General features: G+C 35.8%; 2 protein-coding genes across 10 annotated transcripts in view; both read right to left on the reverse strand.

The window, feature by feature from the left end:
* yrk (Yes-related kinase) overlaps positions 1-7657 on the reverse strand; it is a 28790-nt gene extending 21133 nt beyond the window's left edge. For 4 of the 9 annotated variants that reach the window (XM_089123057.1, XM_039680539.2, XM_039680532.2 and 1 more), the window contains exon 1: positions 7314-7657. The gene's annotated coding sequence lies outside the window, so the exon portion shown is untranslated. Of the gene's footprint in view, positions 1-6607; positions 6715-7313 lie in introns of those variants that run through there. The other 5 variants (XM_039680540.2, XM_039680533.2, XM_039680537.2 and 2 more) reach the window with 4 other exon arrangements.
* An 843-nt stretch (positions 7658-8500) lies between these two features.
* On the reverse strand, positions 8501-17412 carry sesn2 (sestrin 2). The gene is made up of 10 exons (XM_039680870.2): positions 17255-17412; positions 16423-16485; positions 15647-15835; positions 14019-14201; positions 12681-12893; positions 12441-12582; positions 12010-12122; positions 9766-9956; positions 9433-9577; positions 8501-9073 (listed from the first exon to the last, which is right to left on the reverse strand). The coding sequence occupies exons 1-10, from the start codon at positions 17276-17278 to the stop codon at positions 8987-8989; spliced, it is 1350 nt and encodes a 449-aa protein (XP_039536804.1). The 5' UTR covers positions 17279-17412; the 3' UTR covers positions 8501-8986.
* Between the last annotated feature and the right edge of the window lie 694 nt (positions 17413-18106).

An 18106-nucleotide genomic window follows, 5' to 3' on the forward strand; every position in this document is an offset into this window, starting at 1 on the left:
AAATGTTTAAATTCATATTCAAATCTCTGACATTTGGTTCAGTTGCTTTGTTCGGGTTATTACACCCCTCTCGTCCCGTCTTGAGAAATCTCTTTTCAGACTTTTTTAGCCATTAACCTTAGTAAACTCAAATAAAATGTGCAAAATTGTACCTTTAGGGGCACAACAGCTTGTCATGTTCTACCTTATTTACCCCTAAAAGGTTTATAGTAGTACCGTAAAGGTATATATTACTACTTCAAGGTACAAATGTGCTAATTTTAGGGGTAGATAAAAAGTACAAAGTTGTTTTTTGCCCCAGTGCCTCCAAAAGGTCAACTTTTTTTGCACTTTTTCTCTGACTATGTACTAGTGGTAGCCATTGACCACAGTTGCTAGGTAAAAGTTTGAGAGAACTCACTGTGTTATTATTCCACACCACAAACCATGCAAACAGAATTGCACTTGCATTTATCGGCCACAGGTACATTGTAATAGAAGTGAAGATTGAGATCTGCTCTCAGCTGCAGAGATAAGAAGCTATGGGAAATGCATAATTCTATAATAAGTGTGACCAGTACCAAGAAAAGTTGCATGCATGCTGATCTATGGCTCCAACTGAAATTGCATACTTTCCTACTATATAGTTGGTGAAAAACAGTGTGAATTCACAGTGCTCGGATGATCAACTACTACCAATGAGATTCTGAAGTGTGTGTGATGGACACTTTACTATCCCATGAGGCCACGGGAGAGGACTTGTGTATGACAGTGAAGTGACGCATAGGCCTGTCTGTCATGATCAATACTTTATGTTGTGCGTTACATATTCCCAGAAATAATTACGATAAACGATATTATTGTCATTTTAAGACCATTTTATACCACTGAATATAGCCTAATCATAATACTTTCAAACAAACAAATATTTTCTTATAATAAGAGCAAAGTATTAGATAAGCTGAGGTTTTGACATACTACTTTTCCTTTCCCCTCCGTATTCTACATATCCCTTTTCATATTTTTGTTGTTTTTTCAGTTTATACAGTTTTCATGGAATCTGTCTGTATGTGAACTCATATGTTCCAGGTATGGTTAAAAAAAATACAAATTTTGATCACACAAAAAAAAGTAACAAGCAGAAAATAAAACAAACTCGCAAATGCACAAATATGGAGATTTTCTCTGTGAAGTAAGGGTGCACACTATTGCTGAAAACACAAACCCTACTTAGCAGTCAGATGTGTGTGAACAAAAGCACAGAAGCCTCAACAGGCCATATCTGCTGCTAAAATTATTTTAGTGCGCACCATTTGCACTGTGACATTTATATTTGCGGCTTTAAAATCGAGTGTAGTTGGACTTCTTCTACCAAACTGTTGTCAGGAAAAAATTATAACACCTCAAATGGCACCTTTTTTTCACCCATCGATGACCGCTCTGTGAACACAGACTTGAACAGACAAGATGACAGCACAATTGGCAACATGTTGGTGATGTTCATTACCAACATAATGGGCGATATATTGTGTCACCAAAAATTATTGAGGTCATATAGTACATATACAGTATTGTGCGATATGTCAATATATGAAGAGTTCAGATGCAAAAGCCTCTAAGTGCCATTTGAAATTTTGTTCTAGAATGACCATTTTTATCAAGCTTGTGTATTTAAGTTCAGTAATTTCACTTAAATGACAATTAATTGGTAATCTTCATTGCCATTTAAGTGAAATTATTGATAATTTTAGAAGAAAATTAAAAATGGCACTTAGAGGCTTTTGCATCTGAACTCTTCATATATTGATTATTGCGACAAGCCTTCTGACGCCGTAGGTAATGTGATAATGACAAAATGGCAAATAAAGTACATCCAGATTACACAAATACTTCACACTCATATACAGAACATACTTTTTTAGAGCTCGTGAAGCAATTACTCAAAAGAAGTACTCAAGAGAGTATGCGATTTTGGACGCAGCCATCCATCGTGTGATCAACGTTCACTTGCGATTTCATTCCAAATGGAAACTACGCTATAGTTCACTTCAAATGAACCATTCCTAGGTTTGATCATGTAAACCAACCATTTCAAACTTTGAATTAGAATGCAACTTTATTCTAGAGCTGCCATTAAGCCAAAACATTCTGCCACTTTAATTTATTATTTACCTATTATCACTGTAAAGCCGCTTTGGAACAATCTACAGTGTTAAAAGCGCTACATAAATTAAGATGACTTGCCTTTTTCGAATCCTAATTTTAAAATTTGGAATGTTTTTTTCATATATGTTTTTAAAGTTTGGGATGTTTTCAAATTTGGAATGTTTTTTTTTTTTAAATTTGGAATGTTTTTTACATTTTGAATGTTTTCAAATTTGGAATGTTTTTCAAAAATTTAATTTTTTCCAAATTTGGGATGTTTTTCAAATTTGGAATGTTTTTAAAGTTTGGAAAGTTTTCAAATTTGGAATGTTTTCAAAAGTGGAATGTTTTTTTTTTTTTTTTTGAATGTTTTTTAAATTTGGAATGTTTTTCAAATTTGCAAGTTTTTTTAAAAATAGAATGTTTTTCAAATTTGGAATGTTTTTCAAATTTGGAACGTTTTAAAATGTTTAACTTTCTTAAACTGAACTGTGCAGTTTAACGGACACGGGTCAGTACTGAAAGTTCTAGTGTGAAACAGGCCTTCATTGTCGATTTTGCTATCTTCTAAACCCCGCGTAAGATCTCTTCAGAACTTCTAGCAGAGACGCATTCGATTTCGAGAATAAATAGACTTCAGCAAAAGTCTCAATTTGCTCTCTGTTCGATCTCAGTGCTTTTTAGGAGAAACAGTTGAGATAATAAAGAGGAAGCCACATGTCTCTTCTTTTACTTCTCTTGCTCTCCGATCCACATTTAACAGAAGAGAAGAGGCGAGTCTACTTTCAGTGTTTAAATATATTCTAAACCAGAAAACACAGACCACACTTTTTTTCAAAAAGAGGTTTGACACGTTCACATGCATAAAGAAGAGCATTAGCACCAATCACATGTTAACTAACTAAATGTAATGACAACGTCTTGTTCTGCCACAGAAAGTTAACCTTGCTACAGTTGAAAAAGAGGGCTTTTAAAACGAATGAAAAACTCTCAAAAGCCTACAATCATCATAATTATTTTCGATAAATGTATGAAAAAAGGATATAACTACACAATGAAATGCATATGACTGACCAAACAATAAGAGTCATTTAGACTCGGAAGGTTATGAAAACGTTAATAATGTAAAAGCACTAAGGCTGCACATTGACAACTCAATAAGTGTCTAAATGTGTCCTCAGCAACCGTAGCATTCACAGCTGTGACGATAAGAGGAAGTTGCATTTGAGGGTTTGAGGGCATTACCAACAGCAAATGCAGAAGACCACCTAGTTTGCCAACAGAACAAAGACCATAATCCAGTCAAAACTGAAACCAGCCCTTCAAGCATGTATTCAGGTCGTGAAATGAGTTTTGCAGCACTTCTTTGGGCTTGTAGATGGGGTGAAATGCTTCTAGTTGGTGCAAATGATTACTACGATTATTATCTGCATGGGAAGGATGATGGTGAGAAATTGTGCCCAGACAAAGATGTTTAGCAATGATGGAGTTCACTGTAAATTATGAAATTCATCGGTTCACACGGACACTTTGCAACATACTGGAAGAAACGTCTGTCTCAAACACGGTTCTTGTGAAGTTTTCAGTGGATACGATAACTGTGATGAAAAAATTATCAAAAAACGAAAAACACACAAAACAAAAAGGCTAAAGTGATGCACAATTCATCAGTAACATATCAGTTAATTTATTCATATCAGTCGATATCAGATATTTAACTGAAGACGGTTATTTCCTCTTTTTTTACATTAGATAACTTTTTCTATCAAACACACCCTTAAATTTAATCATTACAATCACTAATAATTAAACACTGCTCAATGCAAACTTTTCCAGACTTCAAAATGAATATCCGTTTTCATACTATGCAATGTGACGCCTAAATTTACGTTTAGTTTTTAGTGTTTTATTTTGAATGTATTTTTACAATATTTCAAAGCATTGATATATGTGTGCTTTTCTGTTACATGCTTTGCTATGCGCTATGCGATGTGTGAGGGAACAAATTTAACAGCATTGGGTTTATTTTCACACTTCGCCTCACTCGACTCAGTTTCCTCTATTCTGTCTCTTCTCTTTCTCTCTGTATTGCCTCTAAAGAAAGAAATCTTACTAAACTAATACACTTCAAGACTACTTGTTGCATCATGCATGTGAATGATATATGCAAATATATGCATTTAACACACATATAAAGTAGAGGCCAAGAGGTCCAGGAAAATAGAAATCATAAAAAATATATATTTTTGGGATGGTTTCATCAAACTTGTAGGGTCATTAAAAACAAATATCACTTGACCTTATTGCATAAGCATTTGTAGGAGTAATATATATATATATATATATATACACACACACATTTAAAGCTACACTGTGTAGCTCTTTTAGTTTATTCTTAGCTAAAAACACTTAGTTCTTTCAAAAATATGTGCTCATTAATGTATATTTACTTCGTTCAAGTAATAAAGTATTCTCGTGAGTGAATAATATGCCATTGAAAATACATACAGGTAAGCGGTTCGGGTTCACCATAAGTCGGTCACCATGTTGCCCCTCCATCTTGAAAGTACATTAGCCAAAGAGGGGCATGCCCGTTAATTCAAGCTTCGCCTTTCGCGTTTACGTTTGAGTTAACACTCATGGACGAGGTCGAACTGGAAGCCATGTTAATCTTGGACTACATTGGCCACCGTAGGAGTTAAAACGAAATCGGAATTGAGAGGAACAGAAACTGATATTCACTGGATGGTCATATACCTTTTCACCACTAGATGGGGGTAAAAATCACACAGTGTAGCTTTAAATAAATCATGCAAGGTCATTTACCAAGGTTTCTTTGCGCTAGTCAATTTACTTGCGCCATTATTAAACTCCCACATAAAAGCATGTTTTAAACCAGATTACATGATGACAACACTGCAGGCTGACCCTGCAAAAGCTTTAGTTGTACCCTCTTTCTTTTCTTATAGTTCATTCTTTTCCTTTATCCACCCCTTCACAAACTCTCAGGCTCAGGATGTTCCCTCCCCCTCCAACAGGAAGTCTTGTGTGAGTGGAACTGGAATGATAGGATACCAGGAAACAAGTTGTCACACTGCAATCCTCTCTCATACACACACACACACTCGCTCACTGAACAAATAACCAAAGAACACATGCAAGTTGACAAATTTGAGCCACTATTGACAAACCTATACAGTAGAAAATCGCATATAAGACAAAAATGAGAGCGAGAGCGAAAGAGAAAGGGCGAGAGAGAGAGAGAAAGGGCTAGAGAGAGAAAGGGCCAGAGAGAGAGAGAGAGAGAGAGAGAGAGAGAGAGAAGACAATAGCAAAGTATGTCCTGGGAACAGAAAGTCAGGTGTCACAAACACAGCCACTTCCTTTTTCCACATGATGTCAATTTCCTCCAGAGTGAGATTCCACACACTTTCATGAACAGACAGGATAACAGTACAGGTGCCTTTGGAAAACAAAATGCGCGTACATTTTCTCTGAAAACTTTATAGTTTAAGAATGAACCCAATGGTCTTCCATTTTCTTTCAAGTAAATCAATGTCAGACAGACACTAACAGACAGAAAAACCTTTGTATATAATATAACTCAATTAGCAAACGCATTCTATTAACCGTCCTACGCTAGAACAACAGACGACATGTAAGTACTGAGCTATTCGCTAAACCCCTGAAATACATATCAGAGACTTTGACTTGGTCAGGCATTTTGGACAATTTCACCGGACAGCCGCACCCTCTTCCTCCTGTAGCTCCAGGGGAGAGCAGACAGGAAGTGACCTTGTACAGAACAGGAAGTGATGAAACCTATGGCCTAATCTAATCCTAGAGACATTCCATTCTGTTTTCCACGCACTTCTATTTGATTAAATTAATCAAACCACATGACGCTTTTAAAAAACAGTTTCAGTAGGTATGAAAAGAGTTCAACAGCAAGAGCTGCGCATCTTCAGGCCAGTCTTTCCATTTCTCTTCAGACTCTCGATATATTCCTTGGCATACACCAAAATCAACAAATGTACCAATGAATCAAAACGACGGGAACGGTTTCACACTGTTGAAACCGTTAATCATTGTATATGCTATTATACAATAATAGCATATACAATAGTCAACATTTGAAGATGATCAAAACCTTTTATCAAAGACAAGTTACACAAGAATTTTGAACAATACCCGTTCTTGTCTTAGCACAATCTTGATTAACTTTTTTGATTCACTTCAAATGTTGACGACTACTGTAGATGAACAGCATATTGGTCTAGATGTAACTATACAGTGACAGAAGCTCTAAAAACCAACATCGCAGAAACCTTCTTATCTTCATGCTCTCATTACCGCATTACTTCTGCTCTCACTATATCGCTCCATCTTATTTAGTTCATTCACACAGCTATAGCAGATAAAATAACAGTTTGCTTCATGCAAACAGTCAAAGTTGAATAAAGAATGCAATGCAATTGCGTACAGAAACTTTAGTGCACCTGCTGCCGAATCATCCTTTGCTCATCAAAGGTTTCAGATCATCTCAGCTCGCAGTTTCAACCATCATGAAGTGTCTTCTTTGCTTTTCCCTTTGTATAGACAGAGCAGTCAGCAGACTCCCATACGGGAACTAATCGCTTCCACCATCTCTTGAACTTCATTTACACGTCAATTTCGCAATGTTAACACAAACACACACACAATCTTTGTGAGAACTCTCCATAGACATAATGGTTTTTAAACTGTCCAAACTGTATATTATATTCCCTTACACTAACCCGACCCCTAACCCTACTTTTCACACAACTTTCTGCATTTTTACATTTTCAAAAAAACTCATTCTGTATGATTTATTAAACGTTTATGTACGTCGTTTATGTCCTCAGACTCCCCACAGTGACACGAGTCATTATGAGTGTGTGTGCATGCAGGTTAAAGTCCCCGGGATAGAAAAACATGTCATGTTACACACACCCACACACACATGCGAAAACCAAAACGTAAATGCTTCACTAAACAAGACATATTATTCCCGTTAACACCTTCAAATTGTCACCATACACCATATTCTGTGAACCTGCCACTGGCACTTTAAATAGTTAAAAAAAATACTTGATTTCAAATCTCTTCTTATTAACAAAAGTTAGTTATTAAGTAGAAATTCGTTAGGAAAAGTACTTGATTCCTACCTTTATGAATCCCTAACACACTGACAGACAGTGACCAGTGAGAATTCACGTGAACTGAGTCCGTGCGGCGTTGAGCCGCGGATGCTCGAGTCTCGCGATGCCCGGAAGCGCCGCTGTGCGCGAGGCCAAGCGCGCGCCGACTCCTCCTACTCTTTTATCACTTTACATATTCAAATTATTTCCAAGAAATTAAAGAATTTTATTATTATTTTATTATTTAGAGGTTACAAAATCAGGAAAATATTCAAATGACACAGTTGTGAGACAGTTTTAAGGTATTTTAGAGTTGCTGGATGTGTTAGAAGAGTGTCGAATAAAGTTTCTCTTACAAACTATGAAAAAATAGCCTAGCAACCTGGAATTTACGAAAAATGTCGCTGGAAGAATAAATAGTTCATCAAAAAATGTTGGTCTTTAAATCTTTTTCAAAGTTGTGATGAAAATGTATTTGTTTGCTAAATAATGCTTCTCACAGTGCTGAGGCTTCAACACCAGTAAAGTATCAGAGTCTCGCATCAACAGCCGCCGGTGACATTTAGTGTGATATGTGGATCTACTAGTTTTAGTTGTCATGTTCTGAGAGAGAAAAGGTCGTTGGTAATTGACTGCAGTAGACATATTAAAATATATCCGATAAAATATTCAGACATCGTAGTTATGTAGGCTACTTGTGTTATGGCTCGTGGCTTTAGCAAATGACAAAAGGTGTTCAATGGATAGTTTAACCCAAAAATTAAAACGCTGTCATCATACTTACTCAAAAATATGAATTTCTTTCTTCTGCTGAACACAAAAGAAACAATTCAAAATATCTTCTTTTGTGTTCAGCAGAAGAAAGAAATTCACACAGGTTTGGAACAAGTTGAGGGTGTGTAAATGAAAGAATTTTTAGACAAAACAATGGCACTGACATGTTTTAAGATATGCTTTCAGTTAAAACAGCTCAAACATGCATTTTTGGCTGGGACTTGTTGGTGAAACCAGGGTTGAATAAAACAACAACAACAACAATGTATACAATTAAAATACCCAATAAACTATTTTTGATGTTGTTTTTGTGTTAGATCACAGTTTATCAAGCATATTTATAGGCTCTTCGTTTATCATGCATCTAAAAACTCAAAAGAATGTGTGAGCAATTTGCTTTATGCACATCATATACAATTACATGAACTAAAACAGGAATGTCATAGTAAAATATTTTATTATACATAAAAATGCACAAATAACACCCAACAACAAAGCTTTTTTTTTTCATCTAGTTTTCGTCCACTATAAATCAGCTCTCAATCTGAGAGAGAAACAGGCCATTCTTAGTGTCAAACTTTTACATAAACATTCATCAAAACACACACAACACAATGGAGAGAATACTGCAGCAGGGCAAAGACACATTCACAGTATAAGAAAAAGACCACAATGAGGCAATTTGCTCATTATAGGACGTGTGCAAAATTCTCTACCTCCTAAATTCAATCATGAACTAGTAGCAGATGATCAACCAGCCCATAGAAGCCAGAAATAAGACAAGAGAAAATGAAACAAAATAGCTCTTGAGCCTTTGTGCTTTAAAGTGTGTTTGTGTGCAATTTGTGTTGTCAACACATGCTATAATCAGAGCATAATCGCGAGTATGCAGGGCATCACTTGTTTTAATACTCTTTGGAAAAGCATTAGGTCATGTAGCGTGTAATTGCCCTGAGAGCATAGAGTAACGCTGCCTGCAGTCGTGCCTCCATCAGTAACAGGTTCACATGGACCTGCATAAAGAGATCAACACACATTACACATAACAGGTAACATAAATGCATTCGTACTACCCTCAACTGATGAATTGTGAAGTCCAGGGGGAAAAAAAGAGACTATTGCTGTTCTGAAACTCATCCTGAAACTAATTGTACCGTAACAAGATTAGCTAAGCTGAACTAATAGACATTTTATGGACTTTCAGTCTGACACAACTTTCAGAAAAAAAGTTTAATCCTGAACAGAACCACTAGAGGACACTAACACATCACACCAAAATGCTAACTATTCAGAAAACAACAAAGCACACAGATTTCAGTTGAAATGAAACTTTATGAACACACATCAATAAGAAGTCTCACACATCTTGTACCTTTTCTGAGTGCCGGAACTGCCTCCAGAAGGAGAAGTACATTCTTGGTGTGGTTTTCTCCGGGTGACAAGCCACTGTCTTCACATACACTTTTAAACTGCGTTCCAACAGCTGGTTGACCTCCCCATAATTGTAGTCATCATACCTGTGTATGCAAAGATTAGAACAATTTTAACAACCAAAATTATTGCATTTTATGGCTACCTTTTCTCTGATAATGAGCAGTCCTTATGACAGGGACTATTTTTTCTTCTTATATAAACGTAACCCTGACTCACTTTTGTCCTGAATGTTATAAGGTCGATTCATGGCTATGATGCGTGTATGACTGACCTGATTCCATAAATGCACTGTATATAGTTCCATATCGCTTTCCGCAGCGTAGAAGTGTCCACGTGCGAGTGCATGGCCATGGTGTGATACGTGAGCGCGCACACCACCTGAAACTTCTCATCCAGAAGCTGTGCCATCTCCCCATACAGCCGGTTCATAAGAGAGAAGCCGTGATCTTCCCACGAATAGTCCTGCAGGCACAAAGATCAACATCATGCAACCAGTGTTGTTATTGCTAACTAAATCAAAAACTATTCAATTGAGAAATTCAATTTTAAACCAGTTATTGAAATAAACAAGTTTAAGCTGAAGTACCAAAATGACTCAAACTAATCCTAACCCATTCTAAAAACAATCAAAAAGTAACAAAAGGGCAAAAGCACATTCAAAATGAACTAAAATGAAACTGAAAACATAAAACTAAAACTGAAATAAAAATAATTTAAAGCTAAATAGATTTGTTTTTAAACAAACAGAATAATAAAGGCATAAAATAATAAAGGCATAAAAAAAGGCAAAACGACATAAAATTATTAAAATGAAACTGAAAATATAAACTAAAACTGAAACCAAAATAAATTAAAAGCAAAACAAAACCACATAAAATTACTAAAATGAAACTGAAAATATAAACTAAAACTGAAACCAAAATAAAGTAAAGCTTAATAGAAATATTTTAATGGGGTGGTTGATAATGATTTCACTTTTTTTTACTTTAGTTAGTGTGTAATGTTGCTGTTTGAGTATAAACAACATCTGTAAAGTTGCAATGCTCAAAGTTCAAAACAAAAGGAGATATTTTCATTTCAAGAAATTGCTTTTTAAGAACTACAACAAACGGTTGGTAGGGACTACACGAGCTTCCTCCTGGGTTAGTGACATCACAAACTCTAAAATTGACATAATTTATAGATTATAATTACAGAATATGCTAATCAATGACTAGAAGATATAATTCCACATCAGCTACATAAATTAATCTAACCGTTCAGAAATGTTGTCTATGTGTTGTCACTTCTTGAGTCTCTCCATCTTTCTCTGACTCCAGGTTAAACAAAAAAAGGCTAAAAGTTTTTGAAAAGTTCAGGACACAAGCTGCTGAAGCTCCGCCCCCTGTGCCGGGTGCAGCTGCTCATTTACATTTAAAGGGACAGTCAACAAAACTGTGCGTTATGGCTCACACTCAAAAAGTGACAATTTTAACATGCTATATAAAAAAAATCTGTGGGTTACTTTGAGCTAAAACTTCACATACACACTCTGGGGGACATCAACCTTTCCTTGTGAAAAGGGCACCTTTAAAACAACCAAAGACTATTAAAAGGAAAAAAGCACATAATAAAACTACATATTTCAACCAGAAATTATTACAACAACAGAACAATAAAGGCAAAACCAAATAAAATTACTAAAACTTAAACTAAAATGAAACTGAAAATTAAAACTGAAACAAAAATAAATTAAAAGCAAAACAAAACCACATAAAATGACTAAAAGTTAAATTAAAATTAAACTGAAAATATAAACCTTAAACTGAAACAGAAATAAATTAAAGCTAAATAGAATTTTTTTTAAAAACAAAGACTAATAAAAAGAAAAAGCACATAATAAAACTACAACATTTAAACAAAATTTTGTTTTTTGTTAAAAATACAAAATTTAAACCAGAATTTTTGTTTAAACAAACAGAATAATAAAGGAAAACCACATAAAATTACTAAAACTTGAACTAAAATTAAACTGGAAATATAAACTGAAAAAGAAATAAATTAAAGCTAAATAGAAATATTTTAAAACAAAAAAAGACTAATAAAAAGGAAAAAGCATACACAAAACAACAACATTTTAACCAAAGATAGCATAAAAATAAGAGCTAATTAAAAAAAAAATACTATAATATTATAAAAATCTAAACTAAAACAAAAATAAATCAAAGCAAAACAAAACCACTTAAAATTACTAAAACCTAAACTAAAATGAAACTGGAAATATAAACTGAAAAAGAAATAAATTAAAGCTAAATAGAAATATTTTAAAACAAACAAAGACTAATAAAAAGGAAAAATCATATAACAAAACAACAAAATTTTAACCAAAGATAGCATAAAAATAAGAGCTAATTAAAAAAAATGTATACTATAATATTATAAAAAAGAATACTAGTTATAATTCACATGATACATTTCAGCAAAAAAGCAAATCTTTGAAACTGTGTGTGAGAAATATACATATATAGTACTGAACCTGAGCTCTCATGGTTGGAGGGGCCTGCACTCCTCTAGGACTAAAATCCTGGTAAGTAAAATCTGCATCCACAACAAACTGCGAGACACAATCAGGAAGAACGGAGCGCTGAACTGTAAAACACAGATCAGAGAGTGAAGATGAATGAAGCACAAAATAATGAAGATGTTGGGGAAACATGCTGCGAACTTGTGCTTCTGTGTGTCACATCCATAATAAAGCATTAAAGTTCATCTAGGAGGGAAAAAGCATCGATTTGAATGTTATAAAATTGCTTGAGAAAGCTCAAAATTTCACTTGGTGTCGGTTATATTTATGGGAAGTACTGTAATTATTCAACTTCCCATGTGAATTATCATGTGCATAAGGTACAACAGAAGACTATTTTAACCCAGCAGAAGTGTATTGAGTTCATATGTGTGTGTTCATACCATCAGCAGGTTCCAGCAAACTCTCTGTCCTCTCTCTTTCAAAGCGAGTAACCATCTCCTCCGGAGTAAACTCTTCACCTTGCTGCCGAACCTTCATCATCTTCTCCATCAAAAGCTTAACCTCGTTCACAGCCTCAGACCACTGCGCAAAGACACAAACACACACACACATGAAAGATTTACCTGAAAAAAACTAACTAAATATTTAACTTGATACAGCAGCAGTCATGATTACATTACCTCTTGCTGGTTCCTGGCCTTGTCTCGGGCAGCACAACAGGACTCTGTGGGCGAACACGTCTGGAGCGATGGATCTCCTGACGGCTCAGGCTCGGGGAGAATCCCACAACCCCACACAAACGAGGCCAGAGAGTGGGCATGGCTCATCAGAACAACCGCCTGAATCAGTTCTGCCAGAGACCATCGAGCCTCTGCACCGGGACAAACCAACTCCTGTCAATATACAATAGGTTATTTAAAAACAATGACGACAACAGTGGCCAAACGTGACGTCCAGAGGGCATGTTTGTTTTTAATGACCCTACAAGTTCGATGAAACCATCAAAATATGGGGATAATATTTTATATGTTTTAAGTATTTTAAATATGAGGGAAGAACAAAAGACTCAACTTGGTTATGGTGTGTATCTGAGAAAATTATTTGGCAAGAAATCTGTGATTTAAAATATTTGTGATATTTGAGGAAAAATAAAAAAATTAACATTTTCCCACAAATTAAATTATCGTTATTGTAAATGCTGTGACTAGGGATGGGCAACGATTAATTGCGATTAATCGCATCCAAAATAAAAGTTTGTGTTTACATAATATATTTGTGTGTAGTGTGTATAATTAATTTGTATATATAAATACCCACACATGCATGTATATAGTATATTTAAGAAAAATGTGTTATTAATATATCAAATATTTATATTTATATATAATATTAATTGTGAATAAATTTATATCAAATATATACATGCACATATTTCTTAAATATATACATACATGCATGTGTGGGTATTTATATATACAAATTAATTATACACACTACACAAACATATATTATGTAAACACAAACATTTATTATGGATGCGATTAATCGCGATTAATCGTTGCCCATCCCTAGCTGTGACTATAGCTGTGCTGCTAAAATGTAGTTATTAGTAGCATCACTACTTTTACTCACTTTCTACCATAATGAGTTAAATTAAATCTGTTTATCATATAAAGCGATCAAGTGTCTTCAGAAAAGTTGTACTAAACCGTACAATTCATATATATTAGTTTTACGATCTCCTCGTGAACATTTTGAAGCGTCAAAGTGGTAGTTGAAATCTCTCAGATTTCATTAAAAATATATTTATTTGTATTCTGAAGATGAACGAAAGTCTTACAGGTTTGGAACGACATGAGAGTGAGTAATTAATGACAGAATTTTCCTTTTTGGGTGAACTATCCCTTTAAGGACATATTAGCCTCTGCCATCTGGAGTTTCATAACAGAACTTTAACATGAAATGGTTCTTCTCCCAGTTTCCTCCTCAAATACGATTCCCCAACCCTGATGATTCACCTGTATGTGTTCCTGCGTGATGATCCAGGGTCTGTGTGCCAGCAGTTTGTTGAGAGTCTGCAGGTGCTGTATTTTCGGTGGCGCACAGTCAAGTCCTCTAAGCCAGGACTCATCTCCACCAGCCAGCAGAAAAGCAGAGCTGTGGTGCTGAACCAAATACGAGCACTGGTGACGTGCAGACGCCTGCAAAGACAATTACTGTTGAGTATATTATAAACACTTATACTACGGGGCTGTTGAATGCTTGAATCTGATTGGTTGACGAATGTTCTACGGTGTGCAATTATTTTCAGGGAAACGCACAGCTAAAGTAGTTCCAGGCAGGTCTTGACCGCATTACATTTTCATATCACTTTGCCAAATGATTTCAAAGTCCTTACAGCCTACAACAAGCTAATAAATATAGTAAACACTAGGATAAAACAGCAAATTATTTCCATGTTTTTTTGCGACAAAACTGCATTTTATTAAGTACGGAAAGCACTCTCTCCAGCTCAAACGCACACACACACAGTAGGGACACACACTCGCACAGAAATGTGTTAAAAGCGCTGCTCTTACGATTTTAGCACTAAATCAACTTATAAGCTATAAGACATTTCTCACTGGCGATGTAATAACAGCACTGCTCTTGGAGCAGATAAACTTAGTTTGCTATTAGTAGAGACGCTGCTGCCGAACAATGATGAGAGGCACACAGACTCAGGTAATTCACACACACTTAATCTCTTTCTCTCTCTCTCTCTCTCTCTAATAACTGCATTAATCAATGCTATCAATGGCTTAAGCCTATGTTATTAGCTCTAAAATTACATTTTAAAATTAGCAACAGAGGTTTGGGATAAGATGCGTAACAAATCAGTCCTACACACAGTGTTTAAGGATAAAAACCTGACAAATGTCTTGAAACACATCCTCTCAATATTTTGAGGTGTGGTAACCGGAATAAATGAATCCAGGCCGTTGAATTATTGAAAAATAATGCATACTCAAATTGTAACACCCACTCCATGCATTACCGCCTTGGGTGTGCATTATTTTTCTAATAATTCAACGTCTCGTCGTCAGTTATTCCTTACATACTCATTCCTTACATACTCATTCCTTACATACTCATACTCATTTAAAAGTAGGGATGCACCGATAGAAATTGTGTCCGATACTGATAATCAACAATTCTTTGAAAAGCCAATAACCGATATATTGCCTGATAATTCTAAATCCAAATTTTCATATAATTTTTAAGAGCCTGATTACAAAAACGAAAGTTTTACCATTAAAAGCCATGTTCCAAGCAAATAATTATTATGATCTGATTATAATCATATATGTAGCCTATATGATAGCACATAGCTGTAATTTTCCTTTATTTTTAAGTGATTCCAATCATATTTCAAGCAGTTCAAAACCATCATGGAGAACAGTGCACATCTGAAGTGACTCAGCTAATCCTTTATTTATCGGCTTTGATATATATCGGCCAAATTTTATTATTATATAATTTTATTAAAATTAACATATATCGCCCGATACCTATATGGTGGCCTATATATTGCGCATCCCTATTTAAAACTTGCAATCTAACTTTTAAAAAGGCATCACACAAAAATATAAACCTCCTTCCTCACCAAGATGATTATAAAATGTCTCCATGACAAAGGCAGTGGACCATCCAGCTGGAGCAAAGCATGCTGGGTGCGCAGGAAACAGGTCAGGTAGGTGGGATGTAGTCCCATCGCCATGATGATATGATCGGCACGTCCCTCTGACAACGGAGCCTCTGACATCACTTCCTGTGCGCCCCCTTCCTCCAGAATCTGTCACATACAGATATTCAGTGATCCCTAAACACTGACAACAATACTGTATCTATCCTCTAAAGGGGCGGTCACATGTACTGTTGCTCAGAGAAATTTCACGTGCAAAATACAGGCATTTCAAAATGAATCTGTGCAATGGGGAGTTTCGCCTGAGGGCAAAATAGATTTTGCTCATGTTCAAGTTGGTCATTCGAATTTGCCACCCAGACCAATAGATAAAGCTGCTTGGTTTGAAAGTGACTTCGGTGTGAGCAGTGTTTCGTAAATCGCTACACTTTTGACAAATACTTTAGGTCAAAACTACATTTTATTGAAGTTTATTAATGTGCATGTTCACGGTTCTCTCATGTCATGTCATGCATGCAGGAAAGCAAATAAAATATATATGTTTGAATATTATTTTGGTTCTAATTAATGATTAAATTGATTATTGGCTTTTCATAAACCCAATAAATCCCTGCAATTCCCTCACAAACCCCAGTTTGGGAAACCGATCAGAGATCAGAATTTGTTGGAGGTAAAGACAAATAGCATAAACTCAAAAACAAGAACGTTAAAACAACAACAACAACAACAACATGCACCTCTTCAATTGGGATAAAGGCACTGGGCCCCAAGGGCAACGCCTGGGGTACGTCTGATTCCTCCTGAGAAAAAGAAAGAGACAATAGAGGTGTAATAAATATAAGGCTCTCTGTTGTCCATTTAAAACGTTTTGGGAAAATATTTAAGCCTTTTATCAGAGAGATATTTGTGCATTATCATACAACTGGCACCAAGCTATTATTCCTTGACTGCATTTTCCAAAAGCATCGTAAACTTAAGTTAATCATAAAAAAAATTAGGCTTACGTTGCTTTTGGGAAACGCAGCCCAGTGTGATAAAAAAAAGCTTACTAGCGACTAAATGTGTGCGAGTCATTTGCAAAAATCGGTTCATTCAAACTATTCATTTCAAAGAACGACTCAGTGGTTCTTTGCGTCATCCTGCGGTTTATTAAAATCGACTTGGTTCCTTATTGACTAAACTGTCATCCAATCAAGTCTTAAACATATTTCACATAAGTTTTATCAAACATTGTTTTATATTAAGCTTTCTTTTCGCCTCAACAGTCAAACGGTACACACCCCCAAATTGTCATGTCCAAAGGAAACGGTTCTGGGTTCAGTGAGTAGTTGACACGAAACCCATTCAGCCCGGCACATAAATAATTCGACCGGTTTAACAGTTTCACTCAAACGAACAATTGTTTAACTAAATTGATATCGTTGTTTCAATTTGACTTTTTAGTCAGAGCATCGACTATATACTTTATAAGTGTGCCGACCGACACGACACTTATAATGCAGACACTAGACGCCGACAAAGACATTAAAGAAGAGTGACTCGGTCAGACCGGCGGCTTAATCAGCTCACCTTCATCGGACGATAGGTGTTCATAAGTCACAGGTTGTTCAGAATATTGTTGAAGAAGAGTCTCGCAGGGTTTATGCTCTATGACTTCATTATGTCTGTTGTGGAAAGCAGGAAACAGCACCGGGTGGAGGCGTGGCGTACGTGAACACACAGCGCCGGACTCTTGCATCACCTCTCCGGCGCAACATGACGCAACCCGCCGGTAACGGAGATCCGAGCTCCGGGCTTCAGCAGTAACCGGGTAGTTAGTTAGACATCACTTTTTTCTTTAAACTGTTCATAACTGTTTTAGGTCGGTGACATGCATCTTTTCACAGAAAAAGCGGCACAGCACAGAAACAAAATTAAAACACATAAAATCACAAAATTCTGAGGAGACAGAGCCGCTAAGTCGCCTGTGTAAAGATGCCTATAGAGACGTAGTTTGGTCTGATTTGATACTAAAAGACTGTCTCCACTTGACTACTGTTAGTTGCTCATTTGATTTTAGTACTTTAAGACACAGTCTTAACATTATGGCTATGTGAATGCAACCGGCCCCTGCTGGTCTACTGTAAATAAGCATTTATTTGACAGCTTTAGATTTCACAGAAAGGGTTTAAGCCAGGATTAAGCCTTAGTTCAATTAGGTCATTTAAGTAGCTTTTATAAACGTGCCTTAGATAAAACTTTACTGATGTTCATCTTGAGGCAAAACAATGGCACAGACATATTTTGAAATATGTTTGTGCAAGTTGCTTTCAGTTAAAACAGCTCAAACATGCATTTTAGTCTGGGACTAGCCTTAAGATTTGTCTGTAAAACCAGGGGTTAAAAAATAAACTGGTCCAAGGTGGTAGACCATCTTGGACA

This window comes from Pimephales promelas, chromosome 18 (genome assembly GCF_988280905.1).
Source record: "Pimephales promelas chromosome 18, fPimPro1.hap1.1, whole genome shotgun sequence".
NCBI classification, from domain to species: Eukaryota; Metazoa; Chordata; class Actinopteri; order Cypriniformes; family Leuciscidae; genus Pimephales; species Pimephales promelas.